Here is a 17524-nt window from a genome sequence, read left to right on the forward strand (position 1 = left end):
TTAACTGTTCTGGGAAAGCAAAGACAACCTGTGTACAAATCAGCTAAGAACTTTAAAAGATGACATTAAAATCAATAAAGAGCATTGCAGTTTCTACTGAGCCCATTTCTCTGCACTATACAGGCATCCTTTCCTTTTTAAAGGGTTAAATTGAAACCTAAATGAACTGCGGCCCCTTTTCAAGGGCATCACGGGGCATATCTCAGCATATACCCTATCTGTACTACAACATACGCGTGCGGTTCCTGAGCCACCCACGATACTTCAGCCCTCAAACATGAGCACATCATCTAGTGAACAGCCAGAGAAGTGCTTCATATTGAAATCTTCATTTCTGAAGAGCTCCGGAAAGCATAAAGCAGGAATTTGGTACAGTCTTGTTGCAAATGGTCTTAGGTATTAAATCTTTAGGGAAAAAAAAAATAAAGACAACAAAGTGTTTTATCTAATGAATAGTATCATTCCGCTATCCGACCGCTCCACAGATATGGAAATTATTACATGAATGGGTTAGTCACACACAAATGTATGTAAGAAGCAAAGAGCATGAAAAAGCCCCTACAATTGGATAATTTCTCAACAATTTTCTATGCTCTGAAGGTCGCTTTGAAAAATCCATGTGGCAACTGTCAGATGGACAAAAGGCTCTCTTTGTAATACTCCGGTTTCCCTGAATAACCCTCATCCTTTTTCCAAAAGGAATCACTGCTGTTATTGTGCAGTATTAACAACTGGAAATAAGAACGAGACAAAGTAAAAGAACAAACAGAATCCCAGCCAGCAAGACTTGGGGAAATGTCTCTGTGCATTCACTGTCAGGCTAATGGCCATTTACTTTCATCTGTAAGCTCCTATAGTCACATGAGGATTCTTCAACCCATTTTTATTTATTTATTTAGATCAATTCTACCAGATTTTGAGTGTGCTACAAGAGCACTTGCAAGTCTCCTGGAATATTAAGGACAGAAATGGGGAGAAATGCATCAAAAATAGTGCAAGGCTGTGAACTTGTCTTCACAAATCTAGTACTAACTCTAAGGTATTTTTAAGGAAACAGCATTATATGTAAAATAATGAACAAAACTGAGGAGGGTCTTTACAAACTGCCAATTGATGTCCACCAGTAAAATAAAATAAAATTTAAAAAACAATTTACTGATATAGTAAATGGTCAAATATTCAACAACCATCTCTTTCTGTGGCTGATGGATTTTTTTGCTTTTCAAAACTCTCAGATTAATAGTAAACATGAGGCACAGACAATACGAAATAGGTGAAGAAATGTGATAAATGCCCTGAATAACAACCAGTGAAACAATGCTACTTTCCCAGTTCCTTTACATTTTACCTTAATGAAAGCAAACAAATTCCTATAATGACTGCACAAGGATGTAAAATAAACATCTCCCTTTTACAATATCAACAGTAAATTAAACTAATAATTTTTAAAATCATGCTAATCCACCAACGCACTGAAACTCACTTTGAATTCTAAGTACTTCAGGAGCTCCACTGAAGTCATCAAGACATGTACGTGCAAAACATCAGCATGTGTTTTCATGCTGTATTGGACTGGGTCTAGCTGGAACAGGATATTTAAAACAGATGGAAAAGGAAAAGTGCAAAAGCCCAAGAAAATCATCTTCCCAATCAATTTCCAATAGATTCCTGTGCGCGACCCCAAAATGGACCTCCGAACAAAAAGAAAAGGCAATACTTTTCTTCATTAACTTTTAAGTAATAAGAATTATCAGCATTGTCTTGGTGTCATGCCGGTGTGTACACACGTTCAGAAGACACGTTCAATGCATACAGTTTCCAAAGAGGACTGGCAGGGACTAGGCCTTCTCACCAGCTGAATGCCTACGTTGTAGTTCTACAAAATAACCTTGCCGGTGCTAGAACGCAAATTTCAAGCAGAATGGCAGCAGGGACACTGCCTGACCCCCTGAAAGTTCGTGTGGTCCCCCCTCCTTTTCTTTGAAGTACTGCCTGCAAAAGCTACTGCCGCAATTCCAGTATCTGCTGTTCTGAGGAGCCAGTAAAACTCTCCGAGCGGCAGCCCTGCCAAACCCAACAAAAGCTTTCTGAGCCGGGAGATGGAGTCTGATCTGTTTCCACGTGGAAAAAAAGATAATTATAAATATATGGAGCTTAATCTGCTTGGCTGGGCTGGTGCCACGCGGAAAAGCGGGGGGAGGCCGATGCCTGCTGCCAAGCCAGGGGCCGGCAGCTCCACGCCAAGGTGGCTCGTCAGCAGGCTGGAAGGGAGCTCCGGGGGGCAAGCAAGCTTCCCTCCTCAACAGGGTACAGCTCAAACTCTCTGCCATATCCCACAGGACAGCAAGGAACTGTTGGGGCAGTTGTATAAATGTAACGGTGCTCAGAGGTACAATGGGATGACACAGAACGGACTGGAGTCAAATGAGGGTGACAGAAAGGCACTGAATGAGATAAAGACACTAGGTTTATGGAACTGGTTAATTTTAAAACACCACAAAAGAGAAAATTGCTGCAAGTAACTCAAAACCTAAAGGAAGATGTGAGTGTACGTGCATAAAGCTACATATGTACTTGCAAACTGCTTGCTTCCGTGTCATGTCAAATAAGCTGGCAATGTTACACATTAATAAACCTAATTACTTATGAAAATTAAAAGCTTCATTGACTACAAGCTTAGGGAGCTGGGTTATCTGAATGTAGAGTGGAAGCAGACAACTCTATAGATTTTATGCTCCTTCCACTGACTACGCACTCAGCCCAGAGCAGGCATTGACCCACATCAGTGCCCTACCCTCTTACCAGCACCTACGGCCAAGGAATTTCTCTCTTGGTGCATTTACCTGTCAGAGATAATACTGCTATTGATTAAAATGTTATAAAGGGGGAATGACTTGCTAGCAAGAGAGTCTGGATGGCAGATCAGACTCTACCCATCCATCAGGACACAGAGATGACTCGAGAGCGACAGGAGCGATTTCGATTACGGACAGAAATTCTGTTCAACTTAACACAGGTGGAAGGAGTTATTCACCCTGTCTTTCACAGAAGCATCGCATCATCACGGGTACACAGACCATCCTCAACCAAACCACAGGACTTAACTCACGCTTCTGAGTCCTTTTCAATTTCTCCTTTCACCAGTGGGCAGGGAAAACAAAGGTACTAAGCATACTGGATTTGCCTTTTGTAAGCAGAGGTCAAATTATAGCAGCTAAAAATTGGGTTTGGAGATTTCTCTCAATATAAATGTAGCACCCTGACTGGTCATTTTTAAAAATGGGCATGGAGGTATGTCAGATTTTAGGCAAGAAGCAAGTTTCTCAAAACTGCTACCAGTATGAATATGATGTCAGGCTTTTACACGGCTATTAGATGCCAACTGCTTTCAAAAATCCAACTACTTCAAAATCCTTAGGTGTTCAAATCCAAATCCCGGGAGATTACATAAACAAAACAGTTTAAAAATATAAACAAACTGTGAAAAAAAGATCATTTGTTGCACAAGTTTATCGTTTTTCTGATGAATTCTCTCAGCATTCAAAATTTCAGCAAAGTTCAAAATTACTGTAATGTTTCCATTGTGCACAGACCGTAATACAAAACGGAAATAAAATTTCCCAAAAACTTGACAGTTCTCAGAAAAGCAGAGAATATTTGTTAAAAAGAATGATCATTTTCAGAACAGAGAGACTTCTCCAGCAGAGGGAAATCCAATCTGTTCTTTTAAACACTCTGATTGTGCAAACACTACTGGTTTTGACCAAAGTAGAAGCCATAATTAACAAATGATGACTTTCATACAGAAGCTTGTTCAAAGTTTTCTTAGCGATTTTTGCACCAAAGGACCTTAAAAGCCCTACTGAACTTTATTTAAAGTCCTTACCAGTTAACTTCTTCACAGGTTGGAGCCGAACACTGATAGACTGATGTGTGAGTAAGGGGGAGGATGGAAGGGAGCGGGACATGCCCTCCATAATCCGAATGTGCTGCATACCTTCGGTCACTGGGAGTGGCGGAATAGCGTAGTCTGGTTCAAAAGCACAGTCGTTCTCTGTGGAGGTGCCTGAGAGGAACATAAAGAGAAAACAGAGCTGGTTAGAAGAGGCAGGCTTCTGCTTTCATCATTCCCAGACAGAGGACTGTCTGGTTCAGGGCGAGCCCAGCCGGAGCGAGCACCGTTTCGCTGCACGTCTCTCTCAGCCCTGCAGATAGCAGTGGCGGCTGCTTTTTTGTGCTTGCCTGGCACGATCTTGGTGCTTCCCTTGAAGAAATTATGTTTCTGTAACAGCATCTCAGCATAGCTCTTCAGATTATGAACAGCATAGCCATGAAATATTTATTTTGATTTTTCTCACTTGTCTTTAAGAGTCCTAGAGTCACCGGTTTTGAATTTAATTCAGAGAAACCAATAAATCTTTCACTCTATTTTTTTTTTTTTGTGAGCTTAGATTGTGGATTTCTAATAAAAATCCTTCGGGTCGAATTAAATTTTCTCTTTACATTTCGCTAACATTCCTTATTTATATATGGCCTGCAGATTAAGACAGCTTTCATACTTCTTCCAAGCCCACAAACACGCTGGCCTTCCACGTGCTGGGCAGTGCGGCCGTTGAGGTCAGCACGTTGTGCTGGGGAAACGCCGGGCTGGCGGGACTAGGAGATCTGAGAGCGGGCAGACACAATCTTGGGGAACAGTCAGGGAAGGCAAAAGTAGCTTGAAAGCAAGGGATGTAAAAGATGCTGGGGTAGATGGAGTAAAGGCCTGTTCTGGAGGACCTTTGGCAGAAAGAGCAAGGACTGAACAAAGCCTCCCGAGGCAGCCCCCTGCAGCTATCCCACAACGACCACGCAGACCCCAAGCCCTTTAAAGCCGGGATGGAGGCCGCGTTCCTGCAGACCCCATGGAAGACAGCCAAGTAACACAACAACAGGTGGAGATACAACGTCTTTGACAATAAATGCACATATTGCTCATTATTGCAACGCACATTAGCAACAACCGAAGCGCAGGTGTTGCACAGCAGCAGGCAGTCGGGGCCTGCTCCTCCTGTGGAAACCTCCATCGCCTGCAGCCGGTTCCCTGCCCGCAGCCAGCCAGGCCGTTAACCTAATAGAGGCGGCTCAGAATTCAGCTGCAGAAGCCTCTTAAGGCCCTTAATATTTCATTACACACACCGTAACGAGATTATGCTCATGCCACACCTTTAAGAGCTGGGTTTTAGCTTTTAGTGCCTGACGATGCTTTCCCTCCAGAAAGACAATTATTATGTGATTTCCACTGGACACTCGTGTGGTTCTCAGGGGCTTGAAGAGCACGGTTAGAAGATGAAGCACAGCTCCTAGGGAGCGGGCAGGCAGGTGAAAGCGGGGGGAAGACAAAAGGGTGAATGCCTTCAAATACGGGGTATTGCAGAGGAGACAACAGACTAACTTCATTCAACAGCCAAAGCACAACGTGAACACCACAATATATGAGCAGAAGGAAAGACCATGTGGAAAGAAGCCTTAAAGCCTTGGACAAGCTCCTGCAGCACACTGCGAGGTGGCACCGCTGTGGTTACAGTCCATCCACGGCTGATGCCAACTTTCAAGAACCTCTCTCAGCATTTTTGTACCACTCATGACAAGAAATCAAAAAACACAAACACGTTACCCACACGCTAGTTCTGACAGTTCAAAACTCCGACTTTACTCCCTTTCTGAGCATTTGCCACAGTTTACTGAACATTCAAGGCCTACTCTTTATGGAGGAGATCTTTTTCTTTTTTTTTTTTCTTTTTTAACTTCGGTACACTGAAGTATGATAGTTTGTTATGTTTTATTCATTAGAGATTGTCATTATTGCCACAAACCGAACAAGACACTGATGTTTTTCTATTCATTTCATGCTGCTTTAATTAAGTGTGCACACAAACGCCCTAACAGAGTACATCCCTTTAAGGGAAGAATGGATCATTGTTTGTTCTTATCTTTAATTTTGTATTAAAAGATGATGCTGCTGACATTATCTTGTGTGTGGTTTTTTTTTTTAACACAGATTTTAATATCAAATATTTGGCTGTAGTCAGAGAAAGCTCAAATGACTGCCTGGCCACCTTCCCACTGCACTTAATGCTCATCCTACCTGAGCTGCCTGAGTGAAGGGAGGTGATCACCAGCAGGTGATTGTCCCCCTGTGCTCTGCTCTGGTGAGGCCGCACCTCAAGTTCTGTGGTCAGCTTTGGGCCCCTCACTACAAGAAGGACATCGAGGCCCTGGAAGTGTCCAGAGAAGGGCTACGAAGCTGGTGAAAGGCTTGGGACACAAGTCCTGTGAGGAGCAGCTGAGGGAACTGTGGGTGTTTAGTCTGGAAAAGAGGAGACTCAGGGGAGACCTCTGTTGTAACTCCTGAAAGGTGTGGGGAGCTGGGGGTCAGCCTCTTTTCTCAGATAACTAGTGATGAAACTAGAGGGAATGGCCTCAAGTTGTGCCAGGGGAGGTTCAGGTTGGAAATGAGGAGACATTTCTTCTCAGAAAGAGCAGTCAGGCATTGGGATGGGTTGCCCAGGGAGGTGGTGGCGGCACTGTCCCTGGGGGTGTTCAAGGAGAGGTTGGACGTGGTGCTCAGGGACATGGTTTAGTGGGTGACAGTGGTGGTAGGGGGATGGTTGGACCAGATGATCCTGAAGGTCTTTTCCAGCCTTAGTGATTCTATGAAGCAGCTGTGGGTGACTGCAACAAACCTGCCGCCAGCACCACTCTCTCCCAGGCATTGAGCCTGTGCTTATGGACCTCTTCCAGGCACGGCACCGTTCCTCTTCAATCACAGGAAGAAGTGCTCTGGTGTGCTGAGACTGCCTTTCTCTCAACTCATTTTAGTGCCCTCAACGGAGGTGCCTACATCTGAGCAGGCTGTCCAGAAGTGCTCCTCAGCGGAATTTCAGTGGAGTTTAGGACAAGATGACACAGGTTTGGGTTCTGCTTTAGGAAGGGAATCGTGCCCTGGGCTCCACGCAGTGCACCAGTGTTTGGTGCAGACGCAGGCAGTCATCTCACAAACGTCCACCTGTAACCAGCATTTTTCACACCTTTGACCAGCACAGCAAGGCCCAACAGCCACAGCTTCAGAAGTGGAAGGTCACCATTTCTCAGATCGCTTTCCATCGGATGCTAAGCAGCACGTTGTGCCAGCAGGACAGACACACGTGCTCTCAGGAGCAGGCCTAAGCCTCACGCTCACACAGCGTGTGGGACAGCAGCTGCTCAGCAGACGTCAAAACCTGAACTTTGATGAACATCACCTTGTTTTTTTTTCTGGTAATTGTCCAAAAGTTGCAGTGACTATGCTTAATTATGGAGTTGGGCCTTTTTTTTTTTTTTGAGGAAGGCATAATTTGATATAATACTGTTAATATACCTTTAAAAAAAAAGTATCTTCCACTGTTGTACTGCCAACTTAGTTACTGGCTCCATACACAGCTTACTTGACATAAGACCTTGCTTTTTCCAGAGCCGCTGAGCTGAACACCTCTGCTGACTCTGCAAGCCTGCTCCAAATCACCCCTGAGTGCCAGGAGAGGCAAATGGCATTAGCGCCGAAATTGGCATTGACATCAACAAAATCAATCTATACCTAAGGCTTTGGGGAAGACCTAAAAGGCAGTGCACACTTTATTACTACACTTTAAGTTCAAAGTTATCTTTGACCAAGGATTGTCACTTACCTAAAATTGAAGGCAACTGCAGGCAATAACTTATGTAGAAGAAAGTAATGACAGAAACTTGACCAAGTTTTCGGGAATATTTTCCCTCTTAAAATTCTCAAACGCTTTACAAGAAAACCAGCACACTCGCAACATATCCAGAACTTATTATTTTCATTCCACACCATCCGAATTCCTCTCGCACCCTGGCCAGAGTCAACAAGCAAACAGGGTCACTGAAATAGACTTAAATTTGTTTCAGCCAGAAGGAGTACTGGGCTTTATCAAACCCTGAGATAAGGGAACATTCACGGCTGAACCAGAACTTTGACAGCTTCTCTACTAGCTGTACTTAAATAAAATGTTACTATAAATTATATATGAACTAATTGAACTAACAGATTATTTCTTGAAGTATTCCAAGATAACAGAGCTTCATAAACAACTCTAAGACTTAGGCATCACGGATGGCAATGTGGAAGTTTAACCAGCAGGAAGATGACCTCCTTATTTTGGTCAGCTGTTTATCTAGGCATAATAAAACCCCTTAACCCACGATGATGAGAAATGCATTGTGCAGGCAGCCAAGCAGCTCACGCACACAGACCAGAGGCCACCTGCTGCTCCAGACCTGCATCCACTGCTCCAGCTGCTCACGAGGGAGCTCCTTGTGAATGCTCCTACATGCTTACAGCGCTGCACTCGGAGGCAAACAGAAATAGATCGGTTGTTCCTTGGCAAGCAGGAATTTGGAAAAAAAAAACACCCCTGTCCTCTGCCCAATATCAGTACTTTTCCACAGCAGCCAAGATGTTGACTGAACGGGCAGACGTGTAACCTGGGAGAACACGGTGTCTGAACAAGCGCGCCGAAATCCAGCAGGCAACCTGGAAACGAACAGCTCCATCCAAGCTGCTGTATCTTGTAAAAACAAGGCAACAGACAGAACCCAAACAAATAAAGAACATCATACAGACCAACAGAAAAGCAAGCGGGCAAGGCTCAGCCTTTAGAAGCAACATCAACAGCAACTTGAGCTGAACTAACTGCTGGGGAGAGAACTACCACTCGTCCTGCGTTCTCCAACAAAGCGAGAGAACCAAATGCTGCTTGTATGCAAGCTGTCACCAAGTGCCTACAGCTAACAAGGGGATGGATAATTCCTCTATTTTAAAATACAGAATTGTAAAATGATAAGACAAAGGTCCTGTGCTAACAAAGTGGTTTCAGCTGCTGATGTTTCACAGGGCTTCGTGGCTTTAACTGTAAATTCCAATCCCCCTCATCCTGATCGCGGGCTTCAATCACTTGCAGCAATTTTGCCTGGGCAACACTGGAATGCTGCCAGAAAAGAACAATGCTCCGGAGAAAATGCCTCCATAATAAGTCATTAGGACACCATGACAACAACAGACTTGAACCTAAATGAAAGGAAAATTATTGCTGCAATCTGAAACAGAAAATAAGCCAACACACATAGCACCCACCAGAGTCATGCTTCCACGAAATGCTTTTTAATTGATCTCACGAGCTGCATAAAGATAACTTGCATTTTCACAACCCTCACAAATGAGCAAATGCTTAAAACTTATAAGTAAGCTACTTCAAAGGAAATGTAAGCCAGCACAGAGATAAGAGCCGCTGCTGTCAGCGACAGCAATCCCTGTTACACAGCCACAGCACTGGTTTTAACCACCAAGCCTATTGTGAATAATGGATACTCAACAAAAGAGGCTGTAGAATCATTATTTACATAATGTAAAGACTATTTTTACCGCTTTCTTCATAGGACCCTTCGCCCTGTTCTTGTAGGGTGCAACACAACAAAGCAAAAGACATATGAAGCAGCTGCTGAGCCCCCCCGTGCAGGATTGCCCACTTCCCATCTCTACTCACATCCAGGGGGTTGTGGGAGAGAAAAAACTGGTTATTGAGAACCAGCCAGGCCCTCCCCTTTGCAAGCAGGGAGGGAAGCAAGCAGTGTTTAGATTTGTGCTGGTACGTGCTGAAGACTCCCTACACCTCTGCCAACAGCCCTTGCACAAAGCTCGGTCCCTCCGTCTGCAAAATGCAGATGCAACACGGGCACGCCTATGCTGGGCCACAAATTATCCTAAACTCCTTTAAACTGTAACAAGATCATCAGTTTTGTGAATATTACCAAATAGTCATAGCTGTACAAATAACAGCGATGGTGACAATAACTCCAAGAGATTACACAGTCTGCGAAAAACAGAAAACAAATACAGAGAAGGCGAACAAACGAGAAACGAGTCACCGAGGGAGAACAACACTAGCGTTTACCTTGCCCAGATCGGCTCTGACGGAAGTCTACACTTGCCTGTCTTCGGTCTGGTGGCTCCTCGTTCCCTCCATCTGCATGAGAACCAAAACAGCAGAAGTAGAACATCATAGTGGACAGGTCAGGCAGACGCAACTTTTCCTTGAGCCCCATCCCCGAGCCGTGGGGGCAGCTCAACGGGAGCTGACGCTCGCAGTGCGATGGGTAGGGCTGGGACGGGAAGGTGCAAAGGAGAGCTGGGGCACCCTGCTGCTGACTGCTCCGCTGCTTCTTCAAGTTTGTCCCCTGATTGCTGCAAATGAAGTCTAGAGGGTCCTCAGGAACAAAAGCAGGCTTTTAAATTCTCCTACGGACCCCAGAGAAATTTGAATGGAATAGGAACCAGGTTGGGCATCTTCAGTTAACTCCTTCACTTTGGACCATTGTATCAAAACATTAAAAAAAATTATTAAGTGTATGATGAGACAGGCCCAGGAAAAAGAAAGAGAAAAAAAAAAAAAAAAAGTGCTCTTTGAAATTGTTTCCCATTAAAACTATTTGTCAGCAAAAAAAAAAACTGGGAAGGCAGAGAGGAACAAAACCACTGCTCATTACATCCTCTTCTAAGCAGCTACGGTTAACAAATAACAAATCCATCTGGATAAATGTAGAGAGGGACATTGTGTACAATACTATACAATTAATTACATGCTGGTCTTCATTGATCAAGTGACCAGATTAGAAACAATAGATGCGCACATCAATATAGATGTTGGAGTACACAGGGGCTGTGCGGGCAGAAAGAAGTCTAGCTCTGCAGATGGTGAACAAGCAAAAACAAGCCTTCACAATGCAGGATGTTTTTCAGAGGTTATTAAAGCTTATGGCAGGGGGAGGGGAAGCTTTTGCAAGGCCTGAAATTAGTTTTGATACAACTGAATTGCTCAATAGCTGTATTACCTAAAAACTCGACAGCTGATTTCCGCCTTTACGCTTTGGGGTTACACTAGGAGGGGCTGCACCCCAATCTGCCTCCAGGCACACAGGGGGCAGCTGCTGTGCCCACCGATAATTCAACTTTACTGACTCCCATCGCAGGTGAGTACATCGGTCTCGCTTGAGAGGTAAGTTGTGTACCGGAGCACACCTGCAGAACTGAACAGGTGGCCCAAAATTTACGTCTAGCCCCTCCTGTGCCCCTAAAACCAGGACCACATCCCTGCTAAGGAGGGGTTCCTTGTGTCCTTTTCCCTTCACAAAACCCTTCCGGCCCTCAGTTCCACCTAAGCCACATTCAGGCATCCTGAATGGGTGCTGGCAATGCAATTTGCTCTCACCTTTGCCTTTTTCCCTGGTCATACGACAGCTGCACAGAAAGGTCAGCCTATAGCAAGTTAAAGCAACCGAAAAGTGCCCATTTTCCATCAATTGCTCGTGCCCCAACAAGCCACGGTAATTGCCAGGTGTCGAGGAGGACACAGCCCGTGACATTTCCCCCCCTCACTTTGCTACTCTGGCTGCAGGAAGGATGTGATATTGGAAATATGACTGCAATTTTGACATATTCAAGGAGCCTTCGTTAGCTTAGAGCCGTCCTGGGGTTCGTTACGTGGAGCCTTCCTCCAGCCTGGCTGGCACCGACGAGCACTGCGTGACGGAGGGGCACAGGCTGCTGCCTCTGCGCTTCTGTTGCAGGACGCAGTGCTGGTTTGGAACGCTGCCTAGCACGCAGATACCAGAATTATCTCTGTGCCCCCCCAGCTGCATGCCCACATGGACAACCTCGACGTTAACGAAGGAAATAAAAACGAGTTCAAGTCGCGACCACAAACACACAGCGCAAGGCAATTGGAAGGACTGGAAGTTTCAAAAGACTACAGCTACAAAACCAAAGTCGCAGCAGTAAAATCAGAAAGAAAACCTTGTATTTAGTAAAAGCCACCCCATTGTTACCAAAGGAAATTAAACCTTTATCCCTACAGTCATTACAAGTGCTGCTAAATGAGTGCCTTGCCCACAAAGCCATGGTCGGTCCCAACAAACCTGTCCCCAGGGGCATGGAGCGGCTCGCACCGTCCTCTGCAAGATGTTTCCAACAGGAGGCTGCACGCCCTGTGGGGACAAGTGGCCGAGATGGTCCCTACGGCCCCATCCTACCCCGAGGACAACCTGGGAGTCCTCTGTGGACAGGAAAACTGGCAACGGTTGGGTGAAGTTGCATTAGAAATCCTCTGAAACAAGACGTCAAAACACGCACTGTGCAGCTTTCCTAGCTTTACGGAGGAAGAAAAAATGAAACAACATCCAGTTGTCAAGAGGTGCATGACAGGTTTCTTGATCAGGCAGAAGCAATGAAGCTACCACGTTTTCTTTTTAGGTAAGACAGAAAGATGTGACACAATAAGAGAAATGGTTTAAGAATTAACCATAATCTGCCAAAGCAAACCACACACAGCAGAACACAGATTTGGATCACGTGTAGCAGTCTCCAGTAGATGACTTTATTTATCTACTAGTCTTAAACCTCCAACACATTCTTGAGTATGTTGGTATTACTGGAACCAGGGCACAGGATGGGAGGCGCAGGGTAGTCCCCGTGGCCAAGGGCAAGCCAAATGGCCCGGGGGAGCCAGCCCCAGGAAAGGCGCCCTCAGCACCCCCAACCCTCCTTCTTGTCCACGTGAGGACATCTTCCAGGCCAGTCCCAACACAGCCACCTTTGGCCACGCGTGGGCCACTCCATCACAGAGGCTTGCTGAGGTCACAGTGGCCACCGCTGCCCTGCCTTTGCCGCGCGCCCTATAAAAGAGGCCCCTCGGCAGCTGGCCACCACTCGCTGAGCATCTCGTCCCTCTAACTGCCAGCTTGCGCTGCAGGAAGGAGACCAGGAAAGCAAGGCGAGCAGCAGGCCTCTTGGTGCGCGAGGACAGCTATGTGGTCCGGAGAAGCACCAAGAAGGAATGCACCTGATCAGGAGAGGTGTCGTGGGTGGAGGAATAGCGCCGTTGGCACAAGACACACCAGTGCCCGAGGGACCTCTGGCGCCCTGCCCACCGACAGATACAGGCAACACCATTGGCACCGCAGCAATGCGGGGAACAGGCCGGCCCCTCACACGTCCAGCAATAGGGGGCCTGGGCCTTACCACAGGAGCAACAGTGACATGGGGCAAAGGCGAGAGCACCAGAGAGACAGCTGCGGGGAGCAGAGGGGTGCACGTAGTCCGGAGCACAGTGCGGGACGCGGTAATGGCCAGAAACCAGACGGCACCAATGGACCTGTGCATGAAAATCAAGCTGAGACTGGCATGGGACCAAGCCGTGGGACTGGACGAGCCCCTGGTTCAGCACCCTGGCCAGAGAACATGCCGGGCGGAAGGCATCCCATTTGGGCAGTCCCAAGCAAAGTCTGGCTTAGCCTCCTGCCTAACACCATGGAGCCAATGGAGCTGGATCCACCAGACGTGGAGGAACAGATGGAAGTGGATCCACCCCGGCCAGAACAGACCTGGGACTCCCGCAGCGTGTCTTTGTGCTCTGCCATCCGAGGGCACCAGCAGCATCGCAGGAGTGCCCGGCAAGCCCCCTACTCATTGCTCAGGCTCCATCGCAAACATTAACTTGGAGCCACCAAACACCACAGACATCTCGCAGGCTTGCCTGCGAGATGTCCTGGCAATAAACAACTCTTGCCAATTCTCAGGGGTTGTGTGAGTGTTTCTTTTTTGGGGAGGGAAATGGGATAAAGTTGCGCCAGGGGTGGTTTGTGGTTTAGGTTGGATATTAGGAAGAACTTCTTTACCAAAAGGGTTGTTAGGCATTGGGATGGGCTGCCCAGGGAAGTGGTGGAGTCACCATCCCTGGAGGTCTTGAAAAGACGTTTAGATGTAGAGCTCAGTGATATGGTTTAGTGGAGAACTGGTTAGTGTTAGGTCAGAGGTTGGACTAGGTAACCTTGGAGGTCTCTTCCAACCTAGGTGATTCTGCGATTCTGTGATTTTGCTTTTAACACAATGGTAAAACCAAGGAATGTTTGGTGACATGAAGCTGGTTTGTAAGATTGTCTTGAATTCACAGGATACACTTTTTCCATAGTGCTTTGCAGTAAGATTCAGACAATAGCTTAACTCTCGGTTCAGTTAAATGCTCCTGAGCAGCGAAGGCAGCTCATACTTCATGGTGCTAATAACACGTTTTCAGTAACACAAACAGACGTTCCAAGTTAACTTTAGAATACCCTTCCCCTAATTTATCTCAAAGAGCTATACAACACCCTAAAACTCTAGTATATGCCTGAGAGAGATGTAAGAGTTTTGAAAGTAAAGAAAAAAGAATATTAAAGGACCAAATCGGACTTAAAACACTATCACAGTGAGGGATGCATGACCTCCCCTGCCAGAGCTGCTGGGGAAGAGAGGAGGAGATGTTCCTCCTGAAGACGGAGGAACAGACCAAGCATGACCCCGTGCTCGCTGCAATTTGTTTCTTTTGTACAACTGGGCTGGTTCAAAACACACCCCCTGCCCTCCTGTCCTCAGCATGGTGCTGTGTCAGCTCAGCCCCATTCCCACTCCCGCAAATCTGGATTTTTCCTCCCCCCTCACCCAGCCGGGTTTCCACTGCTGCAGAGCTGTTCACCTCAGCCAGACTCGATCCTCATTCTCCTCCTCTCAGGCATTCAGAGGATTAGCAAAAAATAAAACATCGCAAACTGCAGACCTGGGAGCACTCCCTGCAGCTACAGCCAGCATCGCCGGGGAGTGACCGAGCCTGGAAGAACAGCTGGGAGGCTCCTGCTTTTTTGAAAGGAATCACAGAATCACAGAATTTCTAGGTTGGAAGAGACCTCAAGATCATCGAGTCCAACCTCTGACCTAACGCTAACAGTCCCCACTAAACCATATCCCTAAGCTCTACATCTAAACATCTTTTGAAGACTTCCAGGGATGGTGACTCCACCACTTCCCTGGGCAGCCTGTTCCAATGCCTCACAACCCTTTCAGTGAAGAAGTTCTTCCTAACATCCAATCTAAATCTCCCCTGGCGCAACTTAAGCCCATTCCCCCATGTCCTGTCACCAGGCACGTGGGAGAACAGACCAACCCCCACCTCACTACAGCCTCCTTTGAGGTACCCATAGAGAGCGATAAGGTTGCCCCTGAGCCTTCTCTTCTCCAGGCTGAACAAGCCCAGCTCCCTCTGCCGCTCCTCGTAGGACTTGTTCTCCAGGCCCCTCACCAGCTTCGTTGCCCTTCTCTGCACCCGCTCAAGCACCTTCATGTCCTTCTTGTAGTGAGGGGCCCAAAACTGAACACAGTACTTGAGGTGCGGCCTCACCAGAGCTGAGTACAGGGGGACGATCACCTCCCTAGCCCTGCTGGTCACACTGCTTCTGATACAAGCCAGGATGCTGTTGGCCTTCTTGGCCACCTGAGCACACTGCTGGCTCATATTCAGCCGACTATCCACCATCACTCCCAGGTCCTTCTCCACCAGGCAGCTCTCCAACCACTCATCTCCCAGCCTGTAGCTCTGCTTGGGGTTATTGCGCCCCAGGTGCAGGACCCGGCACTTGGCCTTGTTGAACTTCATGCAGTTGACCTCAGCCCATCGGTGCAGCCTATCCAGATCCTCCTGCAGAGCCTTCCTACCCTCAAGCAGATCGACACACGCACCTAACTTGGTGTCATCTGCGAACTTACTGAGGGTGCACTCGATGCCCTCGTCCAGATCATTGATGAAGATATTATAGAGGACCGGCCCCAGCACCGAGCCCTGGGGGACGCCACTAGTGACTGGCCTCCAAATGGACTTGACTCCATTCACCACGACTCTTTGGGCCCGGCTATCCAGCCAGTTTCTAACCCAACGAAGCGTGCGCCAGTCCAAGCCTAGGGCAGCCAGTTTCTTGAGGAGAATGCTGTGGGAGACGGTGTCAAAAGCCTTGCTGAAGTCAAGGTAGACCACATCCACAGCCTTTCCCTCATCCACCCGGCGCGTCACTTTGTCATAGAAGGAGATCAGGTTCGTCAAGCAGGACCTGCCTTTCATAAACCCATGGTGACTGGGCCTGATCGCCTGCTTGCCCTGCAAGTGAGAAAGAGCGATAGGGATACAGCACTACCAACACATCTGCTGCATTTTATCCAGAGAGTTTTGCAGCTGCTCCAAAACTCGGCTTCCCCCTTAACAGGAGCAACAAGGTAGCTGACACTACTTCGGTACGGAATAAATGCAAGGTGCTGCTTGAAGTCTCATACCCAATACCTTTACCAGGCATCCAAACCCTCCTTGGGTTTTCTACAACAGAATAAATCCAACAAACGAGCAAGTTCTTCATTTTAAAAGAACTAACTTTTAGCCCCAAATGAGCGGCTTTGGTCTCAGGGAAGTCAGCTTCCCTAGAGAAGGGCAGCAAGTATTTTCTTAGCACAGTACTTTCACAAAAAATAACAAGAGATGCAACACCAACCAACCAGAGGCAGTACTGCTGGAACACTGGATGTATAAGTAGGAATTAATCTATTTAAAATCATTTGGAAGGACAGGATCTCCCCTGTGAAGTCACTTGGACGTAACAAAAGCAATATTTGGAACAAAAACAAAGGCAGACTCGCTCACTATGTGAGAATAAGCATTAAGCAGGAGAGCACAGCGTGACGCCAGGCAGAGCTGGAGGTACTGCTCCTGAACACTCGACAGCAGGAGGCAAAATGGTGACAACCCGATTTCCAAAGCCACACATCTGAGAACAGGAGCTGCTGCACAAAAAAAACCATCAAAAACCACAAAAAACATTGGCTGGCAGAGTTCTCAGGTAATTTGCAAGTTGCACGGTGTAGTAAGGGGGGAGAAAGATCACCGTAAAATAACTTCCAGGGTCGATTGAGGAGGGCTACCAGACACGTGGTGACTCAGCACGCGGTGTGCTGAGCCCTGCCAGCTGCTGTACATCCAAGTAAAGGCAAGAGGAAGCCCAGCAAGCTCCCTGTGCAGGGCAGGCACCTTCTCCCTCTGAGGCAGAACTGCGAAAGGATAAATACTTAAAAGAAAAATATAAGTATATACAAACAAATCAGTGTCAGCCCGTGAAAAGGGCTGGTACCAGCAGGATTTCGGATGTGTAGTGAAAAGGCAGAGGGTGGCAAGAAGAGAAGCAGCAGCCCACAGCTCAGGGTTAAGTGATGGAAGCATCTCCTCTTGCTCTCTGCTACAAATCAAGACTTTGAGCACACTCTGTTCCCTGCAGGGGTGCAGCGAGGTTACTGAGGAACAACACCATACAATTATTAATACAAATAATTAAAGAGTTATCTTAATATATGTGCAAAAAAAAAAGGGGGGAGGGGGGCAATTAGTGTCGCTAAGGGGCTAAGGGAATATTCATCACATTTCCTAACTTCTTTGTGCTCGTGTTCGCAGTCTGGATAGCGCACACCTCTGGTGCTTGGGAGGCTGCTGCTGTTCACACCGCGCTGTCAGGTGTTTATTTAAGGATGGTTTCAGGCAGGTACCTGGGAGTGTTTGCGTTGGTACCACCTAGGAGCTGCAGGCAGGGA

The 17524-nt window shown here is 46.9% G+C and overlaps 1 protein-coding gene across 13 annotated transcripts in view; it reads right to left on the reverse strand.

Annotated features, from left to right (window-relative positions):
* TANC2 (tetratricopeptide repeat, ankyrin repeat and coiled-coil containing 2) overlaps positions 1-17524 on the reverse strand; it is a 280077-nt gene that overhangs the window by 148059 nt on the left and 114494 nt on the right. For 5 of the 13 annotated variants that reach the window (XM_032202931.1, XM_032202933.1, XM_032202930.1 and 2 more), the window contains 2 exons: positions 9990-10061; positions 3887-4066 (listed from right to left, as the gene is read on the reverse strand). In XM_032202931.1, coding sequence (XP_032058822.1) covers positions 3887-4066; positions 9990-10061 — 252 coding nt within the window. Of the gene's footprint in view, positions 1-3886; positions 4067-9989; positions 10062-13236; positions 13243-17524 lie in introns of those variants that run through there. The other 8 variants (XM_032202941.1, XM_032202940.1, XM_032202935.1 and 5 more) reach the window with 4 other exon arrangements.

Source organism: Aythya fuligula, chromosome 24 (genome assembly GCF_009819795.1).
Source record: "Aythya fuligula isolate bAytFul2 chromosome 24, bAytFul2.pri, whole genome shotgun sequence".
Classification (NCBI taxonomy): domain Eukaryota; kingdom Metazoa; phylum Chordata; class Aves; order Anseriformes; family Anatidae; genus Aythya; species Aythya fuligula.